Below are 26,683 nucleotides of genomic sequence, written 5' to 3' on the forward strand. Positions count from 1 at the left end.
CCATGGTGTGCGGAGCTCATGGGGCCGTGGGCTCAGTCACTGTGGCACACAGCCTTAGCTTCTCTGTGGCATGTGGGATCTTCCCGGACCAGGTATCTAACCCATGTATCCTGCATTGCAAGGCGGATTCTTAACCACTGGGCCACCAGGGAAGCCCAAGTATATGTTTCTTTTATGTGCACAATGTATGTACTACCTTAGGAATATTAAATTTCATGGGTGATTTTTTTACATGGATAATAACAATGAAAAACACGAATAACCCAAGCACTGATTAGGAGTAATTGGCCCGTGCAAGAAACTTCTGGAAGTGACTGGTCTGACAGGCTGCTCATGAGTCAGCGTGGCACTGCTGTTTTCATAGACGTGGACATATAATTTGGGTGACCTTATGTTCCGGTTTGCCCGGGACAGTACCAGTTTACATCTGTTGTCCTGGCATCTTGTCCAGTGTTACATCTGCCCAGAACAAAAGGGTGCTGAAGGTCCTCTGAGGCCCAGGATATAGTCTTACTCATCATTGTATCTAGCCAGGTATTTACTCCCAAGTCTCCTTTCCTGCATGCCCCAAAACATGTTTGGCAGGTAAACAGTAGTAACAATGGTAACCAGACGTTTTCCATTCAATATCCAACAAATATTTGTGGAGCCACCCCTGCAGTGATTTCTAGGGATACCAAGATATACAAGGCCTGGCCCCTGCCTCTGAGGATTTACAGGTTGGTGGAGACAGATCAAAAGGTTAATTCAATAAAGGAGGGTCAATGCCAAAATGGGAGTGGAAAGCAAACAAAGGGAGGCCAGAGGGTGTGTGTGTGTGTGTTTGTGTGCTGGGGATATTTCACTGAAGGGTGACAGCTGAGTTGAATTAGGAGGAAAGAACCTGTCACACAGAGAAGGTTGTCTGGGAAAGGATGAGTGCAAGAGTTGGAGTCCAGAAAAATGTGGGGTGCCCAGGGAACTTTAAGAATTTTGGATTTCTAGAATATAAGATCTGTGAGATGCAATGGTGGGAGGGGAATCTGGAGGGGGAGATGTGGACGAAATTGAGAAATGCTGTCTGCCAAGGTAACAAAAATCCATTCCCAGGCTCCCTTTTCTCTTCGTCCCTCTGTGTAGAGCCAGAAGGCTAAGTGCTCCATCTCCCGGCCTCTGTTGCTCCCAGGGTGGCCATGTGATAATGTGACATGAGTTGTATTGAAAGGTGTGCAGGGCAAAGGCAATGAGAGTTGTGGAAAGACTTAAAAAAACAGAAATACATAAAAGATATAAGATGGATTCATGGATCCATAGGGGGAAGGATAGATGGATGGACAGGTGATAAAGCACATATAAAATGTTAATAATATACAATGAAATACTATATAAAAAAGAATAAAGCATGGATAAATGTTACAACATGGATAAGCCTTAAAAACATTATGCTAAGTGAAAGAAACAAGTCACCAAAGACCACTTACTGTATGACTCCATTGATATGCAGTGTCTAAAATAGGTGATTCCATAGATTCAGAAAGTAGATTAGTGGTTGTTTAAGACTGGGAACGGGCTTCCCAGGTGGCACAGCAGGCAAAGAATCTGCCTGCAATGCTGGAGACATAGGAGATGAGGATTGGATCTCTGGGTCAGGAAGGAGGGCATAGCAACCCACTCCAGTATTCTTGCCTGGAGAATCCCATGGACGAGGAGCCTGGCAGGCTACAGTCCATAAAGTTGCAAGAAGTCGGACACGACTGAGCAACTGGACAGGAACGCATGTGTGCAAGGTTGGGAGAAGGGGAATGAGAGTGACTGTTAATTGACAGGTGGTTTATTTTAGGGGTGAAGAGAATATTCTAAAACTGTGATAATGTTCACGTATCTGTGAATATACTAGAAACCACTGGATTGTACACTTTATATGGGTCAATTTTATGTATTTAAATTATATCTCAGGACTTCCCTAGTGGTCCAATGGTTAAGAACCTGCTTGGGACGTGGGTTTGATTCCTAGTCAGGGAACTAAGACTGCACGTGCCACAGGGCAAGTAAGCCCATGAGCCGCAGCTACTGAGCCCACGTGCCACAACAAAAGATCCCACATGTTGCAACTAAGAGCCAGTGCCGCCAAATGAATATTTAAAAAAATAAGTTATATCTCAATAAAGCTGTTTATAAAGAAATCTGAGCACTGAAGAACTGATGCTTTTGAACTGTGGTGTTGGAGAAGACTCTTGAGAGTCCCTTGGACTGCAAGGAGATCCAACCAGTCCATCCTAAAGGAAATCAGTCTTGAATATTCATTGGAAGGACTGATGCTGAAGCGGAAACTCCAATACTTTGGCCACCTGATGCAAAGAACTGACTCACTAGGAAAGACCCTGATGCTGGGAAAGATTGAAGGCGGGAGGAAAAGGGGACGACAGAAGATGACATGTTGGATGGCATCACTGACTTGATGGACATGGGTTTGAGTAAGCTCCGGGAATTGGTGATGGACAGGGAAGCCTGGCGTGCTGAAGTCCATGGGGTCACAAACAGTTGGACACAACTGAGCGACTGAACTGAACTGAAAGCTGTTTAAAATGTCTATGGTAAAATCTAGGTAATGGGTATACAGGCGCTCATTGTGAATTCTTTCAACTTCTCTATATGTTTGAAAGTTTGCATAATAGAATGTACAGGGAGGGCTTCCTTGGTGGCTCAGTGGTAAAGAATCTGCCTGCCAATGCAGGAGACACGGGTTCAGTCCCTGATCTGGGAAGATTCCGCATGCCGAGGAACAACTAAAACGGCCGCCACAACTACTGAGCCTGTGCCCTAGAATCCACACTCCACAAAAGAAGCTACCACAAGAGAAGCCCAGCCACTGCAATGAAGAGTAGCCCACTCACCACAACTAGACAAAAGCCCCCACAGCAACGAAGAGCCAGCACAGCCAAAAACAAATAAAACTATATAGAAAAAAAAGAACGCACAGGGAAAAAAGGAAAGAGGGGCAGGGGAATGTGATGTCAGATGTTACCACACTGGCTTCTAGTTTAATGGGTACATGAGACTCTTCCAGAAGGGTCACAAGGAGGAACCACAGGAGAGGGGCATCTGTCTGCCCAGCTCCCTCTCATCTCCCATTGCCATTAGTCAATAGTAACCCTGTATGCTATAACTTATACGTGGAATCTAAAAAAATACAACAAAAAGTGATTATAACAACAGCAACCACAAAAAAGCAGACTCACAGATATAGAGAACAAACAGTGGCTACCAGTGGCAGGGGGCAATATAGGGATAGGAGATTAAGAGGCACAAACTATTAAATATAAAATAAGCTACAAGGATATATTGTACAACACTGGGAATTATAGCCAATATTTTATAATAACTATAAATGGAGTATGTGTGTGTGTGTTAGTTGCTTCAGTTCAGTTCAGTCGCTCAGTCGTGTCCAACTCTTTGCGACCCCATGAATCGCAGCACGCCAGGCCTCCCTGTCCATCACCAACTCCCAGAGCTCACTCAAACTCATGTCCATCGAGTCGGTGATGCCATCCAGCCATCTCATCCTCTGTCATCCCCTTCTCCTCCTGCCCCCAATCCCTCCCAGCATCAAGGTCTTTTCCAATGAGTCAACTCTTTGCATGAGGTGGCCAAAGTACTGGAGTTTCAGCTTTAGCATCAGTCCTTCCAATGAACACCGAGGACTGATCTCCTTTAGGATGGACTGGTTGGATCTCCTTGCAGTCCAAGGGACTCTCAAGAGTCTTCTCCAACACCACAGTTCAAAAGCATCAATTCTTTGGCGCTCAGCCTTCTTCACAGTCCAACTCTCACATCCATACACGACCACTGGAAAAACCATAGCCTTGACTAGACGGACCTTTGTTCGCAAAGTAATGTCTCTGCTTTTGAATATGCTATCTAGGTTGGTCATAACTTTCCTTCCAAGGAGTAAGCGTCTTTTAATTTCATGGCTGCAATCACCATCTGCAGGCATTTTGGAGCCCCCCAAAATAAAGTCAGCCACTGTTTCCACATCTATTTGCCATGAAGTGACGGGACCAGATGCCATGATCTTCGTTTTCTGAATGTTGAGCTTCAAGCCAACTTTTTCACTTTCCTCTTTCACTTTCATCAAGAGGCTTTTTTAGTTCTTCTTCACTTTCTGCCATAAGGGTGTTGTCATCTGCATATCTGAGGTTACTGATATTTCTCCCGGCAATCTTGACTCCAGCTTGTGCTTCTTCCAGCCCAGCATTTCTCATGATGTACTCTGCATATAAGTTAAATAAACAGGGTGACAATATACAGCCTTGACATCCTCATTTTTCTATTTGGAACCAGTCTGTTGTTCCATGTCCAGTTCTAACTGTTGCTTCCTGACCTGTTAGTTGCTTATTCTTGTCCAGCTCTTTGCAACCCCATGGACTGTATCCTGCTAGGTTCCTCTGTCCATGGGATTCTCCAGGCAAGAATACTGGAGTAGGTTGCTATTTCCTACTCCAGGGGGCCTTCCCGAACCAGGGATTGAACCCTCATCTACTTCACTGCAGGTAGATTCTTTATCATCTGTGCCATCAAGGAAGTCCATAAATGGAGCATAACATTTAAAAATTGAAAATCACTATATTGTACACCTATAACTTACATAATATTGTATATCAACTATATTTCATTTTTTAAAGAAATTTTATTTAAGTTTAATCTCCACTAGGTCTTTATTGCTGTGTGTGGACGTTCTCCAGTTGTGAAGCTCAGAGGCTACTCTCTAGTTGCAGCCCAAGGACTCAGTAGTCTGTGGCATGTGGGATCTTAGTTCCCACATCAGGGGTCAAACCCGTGTACACTGCATTGGCAGGCGGTTCTTAACCACTGGCCCACGAGGGAAATTCCAACTATATTTCAATTTGAAAATGTTATTTTGAATTCTCTGACATGTAAATGTTTAATTGTATTTTGAAATTATATCATGACTAAATATAATAAAAAACAGAATTGTTAAAGCATGAAAGAAAAAGACAGTTACGCTGAAGCTAGCTTGTCTACCCAGATATGTTATCCAGACCCTCAGCAGTCGTGCTGAAAAGCAGGTCCCACATCATACCAAAGTATGATGTTTCATCCGGTTCTAAAAGTGGAGGAGCAACTTGGCCTACAAGTGGTGCCAACAGGGTACTGCCCAAGAGAGAGAGAAAAAGGAGGCATCAGTGAAGACTGTCAGTGTGTGAGGTTTGTGAGCCGGTACACCAGCTTCATGAAATTTCTCTATGCTGGGGTTTGGCGTGGGGTATTTTTCATCCCGTGTTGGCTACTGGCTGGCCTCTCAGTCTAGAAACTAATGGCTGTCAGTATCATGAAATTTGCTCAAATTATTTCTTTGATCATTTTCTTCCTTTCATTTTCTTTCTTCTCTCTCTCCTGCTCTCTGTCTCTTTAAATCTGAACTTATTCTTTGTGTTTCTTATCTTTTGCTTCTATTTTCCATCTCTTTGTCTTTTTCTTTCCTTCTTTTTTTAATCTGGGAGACTTCCTCAGTTTTTCTTCTAACTCTTCTATTTTTTTTTAAGTACTTTATTAATGGGAAATTTCAAACACACACAAAAGAAAAGACACTAGAATAATAAACCCAGTGTACTCTACTCCCAGCTTTAACAGTTATCAACACATGATGAATCTTGTTTCTTTTGTCCTTACTTACTCTTATTGCCCTCCACTCTACTACTCAGATACTACTTGAAGTATTTCACTATGAATCTTTAAAAGATAAGGTCACTTAAAAAAAAAAAAAGCAAACAAACCCAAAGCACTACAAACACCATTATCTCACTTTAAAAATAACAATAATTCTTGAATATTATCAAATATCTGGACATGTTTACACTTTCCCTATTGTTCAGTAAACTTGTCCTCTAAATTGTTTGTTTAAATTTAGATTCAAACAAGGTTCACACAATGTGATTGATATGTCTCTTAAATCTCTGTGACAATTAATTTTTTCTGTCTCTCCTCACCAACCCCCCCTGCAAGTTTTTATTAGAAAAAAAAATTGGTTAAACTCTAGAGTTTCCCACAGTCAGACTTTGCTAACTGCATTCCTGTGATGTCACTTAACATGTTCCTCTGTTCTTTGTGTTTCCTGTAAGTTGATAGCTAGATCTAGAAACTTCTACTGAACTTTTCATTTCTGCAAATATGTTTTTATTAACATAATTAACACAGAATAATGTGCATAGATCTTATACTGTTGGTTCAATAAATTTTGATAATTGACTACATCCACACAAATAGGACCCAAACCAGATAAAGAACATTTCCATTCACGTAGAAAGCTACTTTGTGTCCCTTCTGGTTCCTTCTCCTCCCTGCTTCCCAGGCAACCACTTCCTGATTTCTGTCACCATCAATTAGTCTTGCATTTCATATAGATGGAATCGTAAGATAGATTCTCCTTTGTGTTTGACTTCTCTTTTAAACATAATGTTTTTTGAGATTTATCCATGCTGTTCTGCAGACATATTTACACATATTTTATTTCCAAATGTCCTTTTCTTCTCTGAAAATCCCTGTTTCATGGATGCAATATCTTCCCTTAAATCTCAAAGATAAGAACTGTAGGTTTTAAAAAATGTTCTTTTTTACTCCCTGAATTGTTCCTGTTTGCTACAAGTTTCTTTCTTCTGTTTGTTTTGGCACTGCCTTTCATTTTGGATGATTTTTTTCAAGTGACAAACGATCTTTGTTTATGCTTAACAGTGTGACACCAAAAAGTTGACAAAAGCTTGTCAACTGTTGGATTTCACTGTAGGGTGATTATGCCAAGCCATGTCATCAAGGATCTCACCTGTAGACCTTTTTTGTTAGGCTGTTCAGTGTCCCCAGAGGGAGATCCTCTAATACTCCATAAGAGAGGTCTCAGTCTGCTTGCCCTTATTATGGGTGCTGAGATGGAAAGCCGCTAAAGGTCTCCCTGTGTGTAGTATTTCATCCTCTACAGCTCTGAGTTGGGCTACAAGTTCCTGGGTCAGGCTTCTCTCTGTTCAATCTCTTGAGCTGGAGTGGGAGAGGCATAAAAAAAGACTATAAACCACATCCTACTGCACTTCAGATGGTGGTGATGGGTAAATTCTACTTGGTTACATTTATTGTGAGCTTGCTCTGTGTGTGGCAAGCTTCCAATGAGCAGATTTCAGAGGCAAGTGACTTGAAGGATTAAAATCACTAATCAGGACACTGGATAAACATCAGTTGATTGGGAGAAGCTTTAGGGTAAAAGTGGAGAGCATATGCCAGTCCGTCCTGAACAAAGGATTGTGAGACACACACTGGGAGAAAAATTGGAAATATTAATAATGGGAAATAGGTATTGAGTGTTTATTACACGTTAAATATTTTCTCCAATGCTTTCTGTGAATTTCTTATTTACTCTTCATGATACCCCTATGAGATAGAGACTACTTTATCGCCCATTTTGCAGACTGGAAAACTAACCCACAGAGGTTAAATCTTGCCCAAGGTCACCCACCCAAGATTTACACACAGGCTTGCGTTGTGAACTACTACACTACATTGCCTCTGTGGAAATGGCTGAGGTAACTTTTTCTTACTCTTCCAAGTTCCCTTCAGGATTTCTTTTTCTCCCTCTAGAGTGTCCTCCCTCCCTCTCCCCATCTGCCAAGTACTAAGTCTTCAAACTCTAGGAGATAGTGAAGGACAGGGAAGCCTGGTGTGCTGCAGTCCATGGGGTCGCAAAGAGTCGGACACGACTTAGTGACTGAAGAACGAATTTACCTCTTGGCCCTAAAGGCAGAAAATATCAGTGATGGAATTTTGAAGGGCACCACCCCCTTGCAGAGTGGAGGTATTTCACAGAGGAGAAGAATGGAATTAGCAGTGCACGCCAGAGTCTAAGCACCCAAATTCCATCACAGCCTCCAGCTGAAAAAATTAATTGCCTGCCCTTTACGCCATTTGTCTTCTGCATGTGAACTGCCTCCTCAGAATGGGGTGGGAGGAGAGACCGGGCCAAACAGCACGGGGCAGGGTCCAGCCACGCTGACCTCTCGCAGCTCAGTTTAACTCCTGCAGTTACAAAGGGCCCCCGCACATCAGTCTCTATGGCATCAAAACAATCATTTTCCAGTCCGTATGACCAGAACTGCCATTGCGAGGGCTGTAGGGATCACCCAAGTGTCAGCAGCAACAGAACTCAGTGGAGGTTTTTGTGTATAGTTTAACTTCTTCTTTGATTCATTTTGTTTTGTTTTGCTATGGTTTTATAGTGCCGTTGGATGGGTTCATTCTGTCAACACCTGGTCAGGCAAAACACAGTATGCCCAGCATTCAGGATATCAAGCATCAGACCTCATAGGGTTTAGGAAGCTTGTTATTCTTAAGTTGCTAAGTTGTGTCCTACTCTTTTGCGACCCCATGGTCTGTAGCCCATCAGGCTCTTCTGTCCTTGGGATTTCCCAGGCAAGAATACTGGCGTGGGTTGCCATTTCCTTCTCTAGGGGGTCTTTATCACCCAAGGGTTAAACCCATTTCTCCTGTATTGGCAGGGAGATTCTTTACCACTGAGCCACCAGGGAAGTCAGATGGAGGTTCAAATCCCCTGCAAGCAGACAGCAGGAGGTGCATCTCCCACTGTCATCACACGTGGGTTGCTTAGTCCCATCAGGGCCACCTGTCACCTACAGGTATCCAGACTTGGAGGAAGGTGGACACCCCAGGCGAGCATCAGGATCCCAGCTAGCTTGTGGGGACCTGTGTGGACACCTCCTGCCTGCCTTGCTCTTGCTGTCGGATGCCGGCTTCCCCTGACCCTCAGCTGTAGTCACTCTCACCCCTGGGTCCCTGAGAGCGAAGAGGCTGGGTCCAGGCTGGGCGGAACTTGCACACTGAGTTGTCCAAGGGTGGCTCTGGGCAGGAGTGAACTGTAACCTCAGCCGCGGTGATGAGAGCAGGGAGTGGACTTTCAGAGGGGATGAGAGGGCATAGTTCTTGTCTTAATAGTTTTACACGTCCATAAAAAAAGTGTCCCCCGAGCAAGCGTGCCGAGCCGTGTGTACAGTGCAGGTCTTTCAAGGTCAAGGTCACTGCCAGTTCCCAGTAAACCTGCAAAGTTGGCAATCTTCAGTTCATCAGGAAAAGAAATGCCTGTATCGCGGGCCCCGGGTGTGGCCAGGCCGGGCTGGATTTACTGAGCCGCGCGGGACAAAGAGGCGGTCAAAGAAGCTATCTCCTCGTCTCGCGATGGCCCAGCAAACTGGCCAGCGGAGCAAGAAACCGCCCGCGGATCCTCTTCCCCCCAGTTTATCACAGACCAGATCCACTCGACAGCACAATCCAAACAGAAGAGGGAATCAGAATGTACATCTTTTGTTTGCCGTGGCAGGAGAACTGTTGAGCAGAGGAAAAAAAACAAGCTGAGCTTAGCGCTATCAGCTGTTTCCTGGGGCTCGCTCCTTCCTTCCTCCGAGGGGGGCCCGGCCGCTTTGTTCTCGTTCCCAGCTGCTCCTCTGCGCCTTTAAGCGGTGGCCTTTGCAGACCTCGGAGGAATGCGGCCCGGGACCCCAGGGGACTTTGCTCCGAGGCCCCGCCCTGTGTGCTCAGCGCCCCCGGCTGCAGCCTCCAGATCGCCGCCGGCCTAACTTTTGTTCCTCGTCTGCCTGCCTTGTTCCTTTCTGCCAGCCGGGGAAAGCAACTTCCTGGGCCGGAGCGGGAACCTCATCAGAGGGGCCTTGCTGCTCTCCCTGACAGCCCTGGGAGGAGGAGATCCAGAAAAGGGGTCCCTGAAGAACAAATCCTGCACCTATACAGTCTGGCGTCAGTCAGCTCTAGTGCACATCCCAGCTCTACTCATTATTAGCTGGCCACCCCCAGGCCAGTTACTCAATCTCTCTGAGCTTCACAGCTCTGATCTCATAGGATCGTGATGAAGATTAAAACCATAAGACACACTGAGTGCTTTTGCAAAGTCTGGCATGTTTCACACCCTCAATAGGTGTTAGCCACGACCAAGCCAAAGCTGGTCCTGTAGGCAGGGCAGCTACACACACACAAAAAAACCCAGAAGCCTCTAAGACTCCATCAGATTGAAAGATGAGCGTGGTACATCATCAGAGATCAATAGCAGTAGTTCTTCCTCTGGAGTGTGTCCTTGGGTGGGTTCATGTTCTTTGAATCTGTCCAGTGGCAGGCTGATGCCTGTTTTCCATGATGCCTCTAAAAGGCTCAGAATAAAATCACAAAGCTCCACATGGCTGTGAGGAAGCAAGATGATGGTGTGTGCCTGCTGGGCTCAGCTAGCAGGAGAGCTGTGCCCTCACCCACTGCCCACCCCGCTGCAGCCTTGGAGTCCTGCTGGCTCTTTGCGTCCCTCAGAGAAAAAGCACAGCAGCCAAGGTCCCTGGAGCAGCTCCAGCGCCTTTGCGGTGAGGCAGAAACAGTGCAATAGCGGGGATCACGACAACAGGTTCGGTGCTGGGCTTCTTGTAGAATAATCATAGCAATCATTTTTTGAGTGCCTACCAAGTGGCTTATCTCTGCTAGGCATTTATCTACCTTAATCTTCTCATCAAGCCTAAGAGGCGAGCAGTATTAACCAGGCTCAGAGAAGAGGCATGACTTGCCTGGGGTTAAGTGCAGGGCTAAGACCAGCCTAAGTAGCAAGTCTGGGCCAATTAGAAGGCAGTCTGCCTGGCTTGGCTGGCTGTCAGTCCTCACTGTCCCCACAGCCAAGTGCCCCAGGTGTGGGGTCAGCCTGCTTTCTATAAACAGCAGCCATAGTAAATGGCAGAACCAGGTTGACAAACTCACTGTCCTTCCATCTCGTTGATCCTGTGGACCGCATTTCATCAGCTGCACTTGATCTGAAAGGATGCTCTGAGCCTCCAACCCGTGTCTACCTTAAAGTAGAAGATGCGGCAACTGGTTGTTCTCTGGATTGCATCATCTCGCAAGACAGCCCCCTCCTGCTGCAGACTGCAGATCTCACGGCTCTTCTTTCTCCTCACAGCCACAAATCAACAGACAATGTGCCAGCCTGCCCAGTCCCCAGGGAAGACCCAGGGCCAACCTGCTCTCCACACACCAAGCCGTGCAGACTGTCAAATTCTCTTTCCTCTCTCCTTTGGTAACTACAGGTTTGTTCTCTGTATCTCACTCTTTGTGATCTCATGAACTGCAGCCCGCCAGGCTCCTCTGTCCCTGGGATTCTCCAGGCAAGAATACTGGAGTGGGTTGCCATTCCCTTCTCCAGGGGATCTTCCCAACCCAGGGAGCAAACCCAGGTCTCTCACATTGCAGGCAGATTCTTTACTGTCTGAGATATCAGGAAGCCCATATTATTTTTTACTTTCCCTATATAAGCAGGATTTCATTCTTTTGTATGGAGAAGTAATATTCTAATGTATGTGTGTATATATACATATATGTGTGTGTGTGTATATACACACATCACTTCTTAAACCGACTGTTGATGGGTATTTCCATGTCCTGGCTTTTGTAGATAGTACTACTATGAACACTGCATTCCCCTATTCTTTACCTTCAACTCCCTCTTCCTGACTGTTCTTCCAAAGCTGATTTGTCACTTCTCTGCCTGGAAATCTTCAATGGCTCCCCAGTACCCTTGGCATTGGGTTCGAATGCCTTTGTCTGACTCCTCCAGCCCTCTAGGGCCTGACATACGCCCATTTTCCAGTTGCACTTGCTGTCACCCCTCACGCCCTGTGACTTCACACTCGAGGCAGCTACAGAGTCAGTCTGTTCTGTGGCTGAGCCCTAAGCCTCTGATCAGGGCTGTCCACTGAAGCACTATGGACATGGAGGGTGCTCTTTGGGCGGGGAGCAGGAGGGGATGTCCTGCACATTGTAAGATGTTCACAGCCTCCCTGGACCCTACCCACTAGAAGCCAGTAGCAGTTCCCCCTTCATGGCAAACCAAAAAGTCTCCAGACATTTTCATAATGCTCTGGGGGCCCAAACTGCTCTCGGTTGCAGACCACCACCCTATGCTGAGTCCTGTGCCAAGCCCACTTTCCTTTCGGTTCACCTGGCTCACTTCTGTTTGCCTTGCAAGTCTGCCTTTGGTTGTCATTTCCTCCTGGAAGCCCTTCCTGACCCCATGCTGGGGCTGGTGACCTTCCTGCACACCCAACTGGGACAGCTTGCCCGCTGTACTGTCACTGCGCTGTGGCTTGATGGTCTCTTCCCTGTCGTGGACTTCATGAAGACAGGCATTTGTCTGTACTCGGGGCCAAGTCAGTACCTGTGACATGACCTCACCAGTAAATCACCTTGACCCCCTTTCTCCCTTAGCTCACATCCAAACCACTACTGAAGCCGGATCATTCTGGAATCTCTTTCCAAATCAAACACTGTGCTCTGACTACCCCTCACAACCCCCTCCACCCCCCGACACATGTGGGCTAAGCTGCCATCATCTTTCACCGGGATTGCAAACAACCACAATCCACATGAATCCCCTCTGATCTGCTTTCACTTCAGAAGGAGTCATTTTGTTCCAAAATGGAATTCTAAACTCTTTGCCTGCTTTGGTTAAACACTTTCAAAGGCTTTCAGGGACTTCCCTAGTGGTCCAGTGATTGAGAATCCGCCTGCCAATGCAGGGGATCCGTGTTCGATTCCTGCCCCAGGAAGAGTCCACATGCCTCGGAGCAATAAGCCTGTGGGCCACAACTAGTGAGTCTGCGCCCTAGAGCCAGTGCTCTGCAACAGGAGAAACCACTATTATAAGAAGACCACACACCACAACCTCAGAGTAGCCCGCTCACAGCAACGAAGACCCAGCGTTGCTATAAATAAATAATAAAATTTTGAAAATAGATAAATAAATCCTCCACATGGAAATCTGTTTCTGAGTCAGTTTCTAGTGACGCCTACCAAGACACCACCCAAACTGCTTTGCAGAGTCAATTTCTATCTTCTTTCTGATGTTAGTGAGTTGTATTTCCCCTGTGGCTGATGCTCAGAGCCTCACATGCGAGTGGGCTCACTTCAGTCACGTCTGACTCTTTGTGACCCTATGGACTGTAGCCTGCCAGGCCCCTCTGTCCATGGGATTCTCCAGGCAAAAATACTGGAGTGGGTTGCCATGCCCTCCTCCAGAGAATCTTTCCAACCCAGAGATCGAAACTTAGTCTCCTGTGGCTCCCGCATTGTGGGCAGGTTCTTTACCACAGAGCCACCTGGGAAGCCCCAGAGTCTCACGTGTTAACAAATCCTCCCTGAAGAGCCCCATGTACCACATCTTCACAGCACTTGTCATCCTTGAAAGGTTACATTCATCGGGTGAAATGAAGTTCTGTCTCCTTCACTAGACTGTAAGCTCCATGAGGGCAAGAAATGTCTCTTTTTGCTCATGGCTCCATGCCTTATTTTATTTTATTGTTTTTTGAGGGAGTTTTGGTGGAGACCAGCATGTGACAATACAGGAACCAGAATGCCTGTCCTGTGTGGTTCTCAGAAGTAAATTCTCAAAGAGAAAAATACTTGGAGCAGGGTCATAAGGGCTATGATATATGTAGTTGTCAACCCAGCAATGCTGGGTCTTTGTTGCTGTTTCAAGTAATTGAAACATACTCAGAGATCTTTTAAAAATCAGTGTGTCCCTAGCATTTTATTCAACACAATAAGAGCTTCAAAATAAATATGATGGCTGGGACTTCCCTGGTGGTCCAGTGGTTAATAATCCAGCTTGCAATGCAGGGGACACAGGTTTGATCCCTGGTAAGGGAACTAAGATCCCACGTGCCACAGAGCAACTAAGCCCATGCATCACAACTACTGAACTTGCATGCCACAACTAGAGAGTCCAGGCACCTGAACAAAAGATCTCACTGCTGCTAAGTCGCTTCAGTTGTGTCTGATTTTGTGCAACCCCATAGACGGCAGCCCACCAGGCTCCCCCGTCCCTGGGATTCTCCAGGCAAGAACACTGGAGTGGGTTGCCATTTCCTTCTCCAATGCATGAAAGTGAAAAGTGAAAGTGAAGTTGCTCAGTCATGTCCGACTCTTAGCGACCCCATGGACTGCAGCCTACCAGGTTCCTCCGTCCATGGGATTTTCCAGGCAAGAGTACTGGAGTGGGGTGCCATTGCCTTCTCCAAAAGATCTCACATGACTCAATAAATATCTCATGCAGCAACTAAGACCCGATGCAGCCAAATAAATAAATATTCAGAAAATAAATGTAATGCTGAAACTCTGTCATCCATCATCCTTCTGAGTGTGAAGAACTGATCAGAGGTAGGGCAAGGTAACCAAACATGTCATGAGCTCTTGGGTCACTGGGCTAATTTCATTCTAATTCCTGACAAAATAGCAAGTTTTAAGGATTGAATCATGTTCTTTAAAATCTGAAGGTCATTGCTCTCCACATAGAACATTGAACTTGAAAAGTCCTGGCACAAGCCCCACTGCCTGATTTTCCTATTATATTTACCTCATATCTCTAAAACTGCCAAGAGTTAGTTTTAATGTGTGCATGTGAATGTCAGCTGAAAACAGGCTGGAGTGCTTATCACATTTATTATAGGTGAATACTGAGGGTGGCTGGGACCACAGTTAATGATATTGTGTTGGGCTGTGGGAGCCTGACTCTGAAATATTAGTCACATGTTTCCCTGTAAAGGTTGGGCTCCTTTTCCAAAGTCTTAACTCCAACAGAGGTTCAACTAGGCCTGAGATTGGTGTACATGTCAGACCAGACTCAGGAAGTTATGCGTCATCACACACACTCATTCTGAGTTTTATTCAGTGGAGGGTCTTTTACAGCATTATAAACCAGAGGCAACATTCTGCCCTGTGTGTGAATTTGACAGTTCAGTTCAGTTCAGTCGCTCAGTCGTGTCAAGGTGGAGTCAAAACTATAAGTGCTCTTGAATCTGGCATACCTGGGTTCATCTCACATATGAGCAATGTGACTTTGGATGGGTAACTTAACCTGAGTTTCGACTTCTCCATCTGTAAAATGGAGCTAATAACAGCCCCTACCTTGTAACATCTTTTTGTAAAGGCTCTATCTAGCTGCTGTCATCACTTAAGTAAGAGGTCAGAAAGTTTCCAAACCATCGAGCAGTTATTAAGGGCATCCACTATTTCTGTCTATCCGAATTCCATTCCCATTCTCTTCCATCCCTATTTTCTTGTTTTCTTTTGGCCTTGTGGTGTGGCATTTTGGATCTCCGTTCCCCAACCAGCAATCAAACCCAAGGTCCCTGCATTGGAAGTGCAGAGTCTTAACCAGTTCTTTACAAAAGGTCCTTTAAATTCCCAGGGAAGACTCTCAATGGACAACTCAAGTTACATGCCCAATCATATCCAACTCCACCAGCCAGGACTAGGTCTCTGTTCTTAGGAGCTAGGGAGAAGTTCTGTCCTATATAAATATTGGGGACAGGGGAAAGTGTTCTCCAATAGAAAACAGGGATGGAGGGACTTCCCTGGTGGCCCATTGGTTAAGACTCTGTTCCCTTTCCATGAGACTGTTTGGTTGCTAAGATATGCATGGAGCTGCCGGTGGCCTCCACGTAGGAGCCCCTGAGAGTGAAAGTGAGGCTAATACTGAGGAAGGCAGAGCTGAGACACAGAGGGAGAGCTTTCAGCGACACTGCTCAGACCCTGGATCAGGCCAAACTGCTAGGCTTCTCAGTTATGAAAATCATTAATTTCATTTTCTTGAGTAACTTCGCTTTGTTCCTTAAGATCCATGATTGATAGCCCAGTAAATCATAGTAAAACGTAGGCCATATGTTCATCTTCTGAGTTTATGAGTCTTTTCCTATAAATAATTCAAAGACTATCTCATAAATTCATGAAATCTTATAGATTAAGGATGTCCTGGGGCCTGCCTGAGATGGCTGACTCAGCGAGTCAGGGATAGGTCTGGGACAGGAAGCCAGGGTCTCTGCATTCCAGCCAGTGCTCTTAAGCATCCTTGCCTCTCGTTGTGTGTCTTCCTCAGTCTTTCTCAGACTCAAGCAGAACTACCCTCACCTTTCCTTCGTGAATCATTGTCCAACTACCTGCAACCAAGGAGACCCACTGGACAAAGGGCATCACCTTCTAGAAGTGGCTCCATTCCCCCAATAACCATGGCCTCTTCCACCGAAGACAGCCATGATTTAAGAGAAATAGACACAGATGTGGGTCTTGATGGAACTTAGGTGAAGCCAGAGAGCTGAACTCTGGAAGTAAGGCTGTTCAGAGCCCAGGGCCATACTTCAATTCTCATTACCTCGTGTGGGGATTATTACAGTAATTCATCATACTTCAATTCATCATATATGCTGTTAATCATCTTCTTAAAGAAGCACTCTGTATACCCAGACAAAACTATAAGTTGAAAAGATACATGCCCCTATGTTCACAGCAGCACTATTCATAATAGCCAAGACATGGAAGATACCTAAATGCCCACCGACAGATGAATGGATAAAAAAGATGTGGTATAAATACACAATGGAATATTACTCAGCCATAAAAAAGAATGAAATAAGGCCACCTGAGATTACCATGTTAAGTGAAAAAGGTCAGAAAGAGAAAGATAGATACCATAGCATTTGATATTATGTGTGGAATCTAAAATATGACATAAATGAATGTTTCTACAAAGCAGAAACAGACTTGCGGTCACAGAAAATAGACTTGTATTTGCCACGGGGGTGAGGTGGGGGAAAGGAGGATTGGGAATTCCCGATTATTTTGAATTAATTGTCCTCATTTTATTTATCTGTTTTTAAAATTAATTAATTTATTTTAATTGGAGGCTAATTACTTTACAATATTGTAGTGGTTTTTGCCATACATTGACATGAATCCACCACAGGTGTACATGTGTTCCCCATCCTGAAACCCCCTCCCACCTCCCTCCCCATCCCATCCCTCTGAGTCATCCCAGTGCACCGGCTCCGAGCACCCTGCATCGAACCTGGACTGGCAATCTGTTTCACATATGATAATTTACATGTTCCAATGCTATTCTCTCAAATCATCCCACCCTCGCCTTCTTCCACAGAGTCCAAAAAACTGTTCTTTACATCTGTGTCTCTTTTGCTGTCTCGCATATAGGGTCATCGTTACCATCTTTCTAAATTCCATATATATGCGTTAGTATACTGTATTGGTGTTTTTCTTTCTGATTTACTTCACTGTGTATAATAGGCTCCAGTTTCAGCCACCTCATTAGAACTAATTCAAATGCATTCTTTTTAATGAATTGTCCTCATTTTAAAAGCAAGACGCTTCTCAAAAATTCACAGGTGTCCCTTTCTGTTTTAAAAAGTCAGGGGACTTCTCTGGTGATCCAGTGGATGAGAACTCGCCTGCTAATGCAGAGGACACGGGTTCAATTCTTGGCCTGGGAACTAGGATCCCACATGCTGCAGGGCAGCTAAACCTGTGCACCATGACTACTGAAGCCTGTGAGCCCAGAGCCCCTGCTTCACAACAAGAAAAGCCACAGCAATGAGAAGTCTGAGCACCGCAACTAGAGAGTGGCCCCCTCGCTGCAACTAGAGAAAGCCTGTGTGCAGCAACGAAGACCCAGTGCACCCAAAAATAAATAAATGAATGAATAAATATTAAAGAAAAAAGAGCCAGAGCTTTGGATCTCTGTTCTCACAGTGTGGTCACTGGACACGAGGAGTGGCTTCCCTCCTTAGATGGAAGTGCTCACTCTGTTCTGGGGTCCACGGCACTCGCTTCACTTCTTACGCTGCATGCCTCGTCGTTTGAGTTTGCTCCTTCAGCTCTGCACAACTGTTGTTCAAAGTCTTTTTAATCCACGTTATAGAATTATCTCACAAATGCAATTTCCCTGTAAGGCAAAATGATACATGCTTTCCTTTGATAGGGTCCAATCAGTGTCGAAATGTTCTTGTGGGTTTCCTTACATTTATGCAAAAATTTAGCAGGACTTTTCTTTACAGTTCTACCTTCATTCAGCTGATCATACTCTGGGAATATAGTGAGATCTGTACTTAAAAATTTTGTTTTTATTTGGTTGCACCAGGTTCTAGTTGGGGCATGTGGGATCATCCATCTTCATTGTGGCATGCAGGATCTTCAGCTGTGACATGTGGGATCTAGTTCCCTGACTAGGGATCAAACCTGGGCTCCCTGCATTGGGAGTGCAGAGTCTTAGCTACTGCACCACCAGGGAAGACCCAGTAATTCTTTATATGGTTTCTTGACATCAAAACATTAGTTAGCTACAGAAGATAAAATATGTTGCTTTTCATTTCTTCTGTGAAATGGATTGTGAGTATAATGATTTAAAATCCACTTGCTGCTGCTAAGTCCCTTCAGTCGTGTCCGACTCTGTGTGACCCCATAGACGGCAGCCAACGAGGCTCCCCCGTCCCTGGAATTCTCCAGGCAAGAACACTGGAGTGGGTTGCCATTTCCTTCTCCAATGCAGAAAAGTGAAAAGTGAAAGTGAAGTCGCTCAGTTGTGTCCGACTCTTAGCGACCCCATGGACTGCAGCCTACCAGGCTCCTCCGTCCATGGGATTTTCCAGGCAAGAGTACTGGAGTGGGGCGCCATTGCCTTCTCTGAAAATCCACTTGGGGGCCCAGTTATTGTGTGGGAACTGCAGTAAGTAGGATACTGAAGGGCTTCACTTAGCTATGTAGACCGGTAAACAGTGAAGGAGGAATGCTTTTCTTTTTTCTTTCTTTCTGTGGCTTTCTAAATCTCTCTGACCCCCTTTTTTCCCCTCCATCCTTCCTGAAAATCCCCCTGGGCTTCAGAGGCAGGTCCAAGGACCAGGGCATACTTTCTTGGATGGGGCAAGTGGTCTAAACCCAGAAGTCTGGTCTCTTGGGACAAAGAGGGACTCAGAAAAGGCAAAGGGTGAGAGGCCTCTAGGCATTGTGTGCACGCATGCTAAGTTGCTTCAGTTGTGTCTGACTCTGTGCAACCCTATGGATCATAGCCTACCAGGCGCCTCTGTCCATGGGATTCTCCTGGCAAGAATACTGGAGTTTCCATGCCCTCCTCCAGGGGATCTTCCTGACCCAGGGTTGAACCCACATCTCTTATGTCTCCTGCACTGGCAGGCAGGTTCTTTACCACTAACACCACCTGGGAAGCCTTAAACTCCACCAACTGCCTTCGTTATAGTGGACAATATTGAGGAGGCACAAAAAGCTTCCTGCAGGTTCCAAAAGAGCCAGAGAGCTGGATGCAGGAGGAACTGTCCCTAAATATTCTCTTGGCCCATGAACAGAGCTGGAGGAAGACTGAGAAGGGATTTACAAGAGATTGAGCTGTGTGTCTCCTCATCCTTCAGCAAGGTGGAGACGGTGCCACCCGTCAGCATGATGCATGCACATGGGACGCTCAGAGGGAACACTTCCTCTCTGCATAATCAGCAATACAAATTCAAAATAATATACTGAAGTAGTACACTTCTGATTTTTTGTGCATTGATAGACATGCATTCACGGTGTTTCTCTTTTCATAGTAAAGTCCCAGGGAGGCAAACACTCTGCTTCCTCCCCATCTTCTTGCTTCCTCCACCTCTACTTAGGAGATAGTTATACTGAAGTTCTCCATCCTTCTCCACCGCTTTCTCAATTTCTCCACCTTCGTTCAGCCTCTTTCCTTTCTACATGACCAGCAATTTATCTCCCGAATCTTTTTTATTTTTCCCACTATTTTCGGTTTTAAGCCATAAGGTATGTAGAATCCTAGTTCCCTTACCAGGGATCAAACCCAGGCCCCGTTGTTCTTGGGAGTGCAGAGTCTTAACCACTGGACTGACAGGGAAGTCCTCTCTTCTGCTTCTAGCCTCAGCATCTAAATCTCCAGTCTCCCTACTTAAAACTCCATCTTGCTCCTTCCTTCATCTCACTCTTTACTTCCAGGTCAATCCAACCTCTGCCATCTGAGTTTTGACCTTGAAAACCTCTCTTCCTGAGGACTCTGTGGTTTCCAGATTGTCAAACCCCACAGTCTGTGTGACCTCTTGGCAGTACTTAACAGTGCTGGCCACACTCCTCCCTTAAATCCTCTTTTCCTTTGGCTCCTGTGGCAGAGGCCGCCAGTTACTTGCTCCATATTCCTTAGTAGTTACTTGCTCTCCTTCCTTAGTAACTAGAATTCCTCTCTCCCTCTCAAAAAAGCAAAAACAAAAAAAGTCATTTATCAGCTGCCCCTGCAGGTGGGGTGGCCAGATAAATGTCCTAGCCAATGAGATTTAAATGGAAGCTGTCAGATGGGCCTTCTAGGGAAGTTCCTTAGAGGGAGATATATTCAGTTGCTGTGGGCATCCCTATTTACTCCTGACCCTTCCTCCTTTCTCTGCCTAGACTTGATGGTTGGGGCTAGAGCAGCCATTTTGCAACACATGGAAAAGGACAAAATCACAGAGATGTGATTTCTGCCATTATCCCATAGCTGCGGAACTAATATCAGTCATCCTTATCTCTACACGACTTGTTACATAAGAAAAATAACCCTTTCTCTTGTTTAATCCACTGTTATTTGGGTTTTCTATTATTGCTAGTGAAATCAACACTTAACTGATACAGGTCCAATGACTCTGCCATTTTCATCCTACTTCTTTAATCTCTTCAAGACCCCTCTTCTTCCACACCCCGTACACGTTGCTATTCCTTGGTCCTCTTCCTCCACTGTTTCTCTTTTTTTTTTTCTTTGTGTCAGGCGTTTTTCTTTCCTTTTTTTTTTTTAATTTTATTTTATTTTTAAACTTTACAATATTGTATTGGTTCTGCCATATATCGCAATGAATCAGCCACAGGCATACATGCGTTCCCCATCCTGAACCCTCCTCCCTCCTCCCTCCCCATACCATCCCTCTGGGTGGTCCCAGTGCACCAGCCCCAAGCATCCAGTATCGTGCATCGAATCTGGACTGGCGACTCATTTCATATATGATATTATACATATTTCAATGCCATTCTCCCAAATCATCCCACCCTCTCCCTCTCCCACAGAGTCCAAAAGACTGTCCTCCACTGTTTCTCAAACAATCCAGTGGTGTCTCCTGCTTCCCAAGCCATGATGACTCCAAATTCCAGTGTCTAACTCAGACCTTTCATCACAGCACCTGCCTGTCATAGAAGAGCCTTATATATACTATACTCACAATTAAACTTTCCAGCTTTCCCATAACTGTTTTCTTCCTTCTAGTCACTGGAGCTAGGGACCTTCCCCATTCCTCACGCTCATACTCAGCTGGTCCTGAAATCCCAACAAGTCTCTTTCCAACAGCTCTGATTTCCTTCCCACTTCATCAGTCCTAATGTCTTACATAGGCGCCATCATTTCTTCCTGCACCACTGCATATGCTAGCTCCTCTGCTTCCCATCTACGATCAAACTGGTGTCTAAAAGAATGCAAATCTGATCATGTCATTCCTTTTTAAAAATTCCTTCAATAGCTTCTTGTCCCTCACAAGAAAAGAATTCCAATGTCTTTGCATGATCTGAGCCCTACACGTCTTGTCAACATTCCTTCCATTATAGCCATATAAAATCACCTTCAGTTTCCCAAACTTGCCATGATTTTTCTCACTTCCTTGCCTGATTGTCCTCTCTGCCTTGCAAGCTGGAAACTGCGCAGAAACAAAAGTTTTAAGTGTATATTTAGGAACCTGACTTGAGCCTTTATCTTCCTGGGACTTCTCCCATCTTTGTGCACAGAAACTCAATAGTAAAGACCTGTCAGAATTTGAGAGATTTTTGTATTGATCACTTAACATAATGGGATATAAGAATTAATCTTAACATATAAGAATTAATATTCTTATAATCCCTTTTTTAATCAAAGAATTCTCTGCAAGTCTCTTTGGACCAAACTGATCAAAATAAACATCAGTTGCCTTTGTTGACTTGTATATATCTTTTCATTTAAAATTTCACCTTTGTCCAATGTAAAACATTTCTCCATTGTGCACTCAACAGGAAAGGAGATATTTAATGGGCTAAGTGTTGGGGTTTCTTCTATTTATTATCCTATTAAATTTTACCTTCTGCTGCTGCTGCTGCTGCGTCGCTTTAGTCGTGTCCAACTCTGTGCGACCCCATAGACGGCAGCCCACCAGGCTCCCCCGTCCCTGGGATTCTCCAAGCAAGAACACTGGAGTGGGTTGCCATTTCCTTCTCCAATGCATGAAAGTGAAAAGTGAAAGTGAAGTCGCTCAGTCCTGTCCGACTCTAGCGACCCCATGGACTGCAGCCTACCAGGCTCCTCCATCCATGGGATTTTCCAGGCAAAAGTACTGGAGTGGGGTTAGAGTTTTAGGGTCCAGCCCCTAAAATCTTCCCGAAGAGGAAATCAAAGCTCTACTGACGCAGGAACACAGCACCAGGGAGGTGGTCATGGGCAGGACATACCTAGCTTCTGGCTATGGATTCAGCTCTTGCCATCTATGGTGAAGGCACAGACCACCTCCAATTCACAAAGAAGGCTACCCTCTGCTTCCAATGAGAGGAGAGCAAAGTAGACCTCAAAGAGCCAGTAAAGCTAATCCTCTTACACCACTTAAGGCAAATGACAGCACAAGGGGTTTAGGAACAAGAAAATTAGAAGCATTAAGTCCAAGGCTCTGTCTGCCCTGGGAAAGAACAGCTTTCTCCCTTCCTCTCTGACTCTGTGGCCCACCTTTGGGCCAGTGGAGGCTCACTCACCCTCTGGGTGATGGGTTTACCATCCTGGATCTGCACGGCCAGCCCCAGGTCAGACAGTCTGCAGTTGCCGAGGTCATCCAGAAGCACGTTCTCGGGTTTCATGTCCCGATAGACGATGCCGAGGGAGTGGAGGTGCAGCACGCCACAGGTCATCTGGGCCGAGTAGAAGACCACCCTGCTCATGTCCAGGCCTGGTTCACCCACGCTGTAGATGTGGAACTTGAGGTCTCCACCATTCATCAGGCTCATCACCAGGCAGAGATGGGACTTGCTCTCAAAGGCGTATGCCAGAGAGACAATGAACGGGCTGCTGACCCTCTCCAAGATTTCCTTTTCCAAGAGAGCCATTTTCTCACCATTTTTCTTCTTCAGTCGCTTCTTGTCCAGTTTCTTACAGGCATACATCTTACCGGTGTTTTTCACCTGGACAGCACATACCTTAAGAAGAGAAAGAAAGGGAAAAGAAGAGGTAGAAATAGACAGCAGTGGAGAGAGGAAGGGAGTAGAGGATACAGAGGATGGGGGGGCAGAAACCAATCAAGGTGGCAAGATAGCAGGCTTACTGAGGAAAGAAAAGCTGTGAGTGAGAGCGTTCTTGGAGAAGGAGCTTCGACCACAGTGAGGTATCATGTGACGCATACTAAATGGGCCATTAAAAAAAAAAGGAATAACAAGTGTTGGCCAGAATGTGGAAAAACTGAAACACTCATGCATTGCTTGTTGTTGTTTAGTTGCTAAGTTGTGCCCGACTCTTTGCGACACCATGGACTGTAGCTCACCAGATTCCTCTGTCCATGGGATTTTCCAGGCAAGAATACTGGAGTGCCACTTTCTTCTCCAGGGGATCTTTCTGACCCAGGGATCAAACCCACGTCTCTTGCATTGGTAGATGGATTCTTTACTACTGAGCCACCAGGGAAGCCCTCATGCATTGCTGGAGGGAACTTAAAACATGAAGACTTTGGTGATTTCCCAAAAAGTTAAACACAGAATTGCCCTAAGATAAGACCCAGCAATTCCACTCCTCGCCACATATGAAACAGAAATGAAAGCAGGTATTCAAACAAATACTTGTACATAAATATTTACAGCAGCACTATCACGATAGCCAAAAGGCAGAAACAACCCAACTGTCCATCAATAGATGAACGGATACATGAAATGTAGTATTCCCATACAGTGGAATGAAGTATTGATCCGCGCTACAAGGTGAATGAACCTCCAAAACACTACTCAGCAAAAGTACACTTTTCAGCGAAAGAATTCAGAGACAAAAGCTCACATATTGTATGACTCCATCTATATGAAACATCAGAATAGGCAAGTCCATAGAGGCAGAAAGTAGCCCAGAGGCTGCCAGGAGCTTGGGGGTTGGGGTGGGGAAGTAGCTGTTAATGGGCACAGGAGTATTGAAAATGGAACTAGAGATGATGACTGCATAACATTGTAATGTATTAAATGCTATTAAATTATACACCTGAAAATGGTTAATGGCTAATCTTATGCAAATTTCATCTCAAAGAATTTTTTTTTGTTCTTAAAAAAAAAAAAAGCTGAACACAGCAGAGGTGCAAAACAGATTTATAGACTCTAATTCAAGATGATTGTTTTCTTAGATACCTGAAGTTTTTCTCAAATTACCTCCATGAGCACAAGTAAAGGGGAAGGGAACTCTCCCATTGTATTGATATCTTGATATCATTCACCAAAGGGGCATTTCAGAGTGTTCCTGCCTCCTGGAAACCCCATGATTATGATTCCTGGCCAGTTCCACATCTTGTTTGTTTTTCCTATGGCATTCTCACTTTATTTCACCCAGCGACAAGAAAGAAGAGGTGAGAGCAAGCTAGGAATGCTTTCTCCACATGTGGCACTGAAATTAGTTCTAAGATCCCTTAAGATTAAAAAGAAGACAAAAAGAAGCCAAACAGAACTCTATTATGCCGTCTATCTCCTCTTTCAGCCTGGCTCCTCGCAGACACTTACCTCCCCGAAACCACCTTTCCCCAGCACCCGGAACTCTTCAAAGTACTTGTCTGACACTGGCTGCATCTCGAAGACTTTCCATTGCAGAAACTTGTCATAGAAGGAGCTGGCCAGGAACTCCCGGAAGGGCTGGTCCTGCAGGAAGGCCATGACCTCGGCCTTGGCCAGCTCCACCAGGGATGCTCGATCGTCGATGTTGGTGGCTGCTTGGCACTTGGTGACCAGAGCTGGGCTGAAGAAGGGGTGTGGGTGCCCCGGGACAGGGGCGGCGGCACAAGTGGTCACCAGCCCCTGCAGCGCGTTGCCCTTGGCGGGGCCCTCTTCGGCCAGCTCCCAGCTCTGCACCTCCTCCAGAAAGCCCCTGGCCTCCTGGTACGCAGGCACCGTGGCCAGGAAGTCCCGGAAGAGGCGGCGGCCAATAGGCTGCTGCTCGCACAGACTATGGAAGTCGGTGGCCAGGGCCTGGCGGAGCTGCTCGCAGCTCTGCGGCCCGGGCAGCATCAGGCTCCGGCGCCGGCGCTGCAGCTCCTTGCTGTCGGCGTCCGAGGACTTCCGAGCCTGCAGGTAGGCCGTGTTGGCGATCAGGTTGTCCAGGCCCCCCATGTCGACCATGGCTGAGCACCGATCGTGCTCCCCTGGTACAGACAAGGAAGGATGGAGAGCGGCGGCGGTAGGGACGCGGTCAGGCCCGGGGCCAGCTGGCAGCTCTCTGATCCGAGACGCAGTGACTTCCAGGGGATTTACAGCGAATCTTTGGGGTGACGGATGGGACTGGTGGAGGGTGAGGAAAGAGGTTTCTCTAGTAAGAAGCTTTGCTGGCTATGTATAGCTGGCCAGGGACGGGTGCATCACGGATCACCCAGCAACCTGGAACACCTGCAGGGTCTACCTGTTCATCCCCGGGCCTTGTTCCTCACACCTGCTTCCTGCATCCAGTGACCAATCACCAAAGGAAAAGACTCATTCTACGGTGATGCGCTGTTTGCTGTTGACAGCAGTGTTTTCAACTGTGTCTGATTTTACATTTCCCAGCAACTGCAAGCTCTGTAAACCCCTAGGAGTGACGGGTCAGGAAGAGGAGCTGTGAGAAGCTGGAGAGGTTTTCCTTCCCCCGGTCTAGCAGCCTGATACAGAGCAGGTTACAGAAGGGGATGCTCTGAGCTGCGAGTCACTGGACATGTTCCCAGAGGCCCAGGTCGTGACTCTCAGGGCAGGGGCTGTGGCTCTCCCATGGCCGGTGGCACCCTCAAGTGCCTGTGGAGATCTTCAAGACATGGCTGCCTTAGTTCTGAGGAGTCTGTGACCTACAGTACCCTGTTAAAAGGGGAGGGTCACCTTGACCCAGAACATCCTGTGAAATGACATCAGCAGGGAAGTCGCCCACTTCACGGCAGGTGGCCCAGACTCTCCCAAGGGCACAAGCCTAATGAAGGGGACCTGAGAGCAAAGGAGCTGTGTGTGGAGACCCCAAGCAGGGATGTTCCAGGCATGGCCCCTGGACACCTCGGCCCAGGCTGCCTCATGAAACCAGGAAGCTTCCCTCCATGGAGATGACTCTGAGCTGCCCCAGACCACGACCTCACAAAGAACAGAAATTGGTTTAGACAGAGATCAGGCTAAGAATCTCTGCTCCAAAAATAACACTTGTGTCCTACAGGGAGAGAATTCTCGGGCTTTTTCTTCACAAAGCAAGGCTAAGGCAGCTTAAAAACAAAGTCATTCAGTATTATGCCAGAGTGTTTAAAAGGGAAAAAAGAGAGAGAGGAAGGGGGATGGGGGAAAAAAAAAAAGAGCTGGTCAGTCTTTTTCCAAACAAACAACCTCTAGCACACTCTCTGTCAAAACATCACTGTGATGGCCATGGTGGGCCTGAGCAGAGCCTGCCGCCTGGCCCCCGGAGCAGATATGCGCTTGGCCTCACGCTACCAAGAATTATGTAATGAACTCGTGGGTGCCCTTTGGCTCTGCACTGCTGCGCTGTAAACCATCGGACCAGTGCAGAGGTGGAGGATCTGCATGAGTGACCACTGTTCGGAAC

General features: G+C 46.1%; 1 protein-coding gene across 1 annotated transcript in view; it reads right to left on the reverse strand.

Moving 5' to 3' along the window:
- GRK7 (G protein-coupled receptor kinase 7) overlaps positions 1 to 25,257 on the reverse strand; it is a 40,345-nt gene extending 15,088 nt beyond the window's left edge. The window contains exons 1-2 of the mRNA XM_055570363.1: positions 24,646 to 25,257; positions 22,660 to 23,097 (exon numbers count right to left, since the gene is read on the reverse strand). Of these exons, the coding sequence (XP_055426338.1) occupies positions 22,660 to 23,097; positions 24,646 to 25,257 (1,050 nt within the window). The remainder of the gene's footprint in view (positions 1 to 22,659; positions 23,098 to 24,645) is intronic.
- Positions 25,258 to 26,683: the final 1,426 nt, after the last annotated feature.

This window comes from Bubalus kerabau, chromosome 2 (genome assembly GCF_029407905.1).
Source record: "Bubalus kerabau isolate K-KA32 ecotype Philippines breed swamp buffalo chromosome 2, PCC_UOA_SB_1v2, whole genome shotgun sequence".
Lineage (NCBI taxonomy): Eukaryota > Metazoa > Chordata > Mammalia > Artiodactyla > Bovidae > Bubalus > Bubalus kerabau.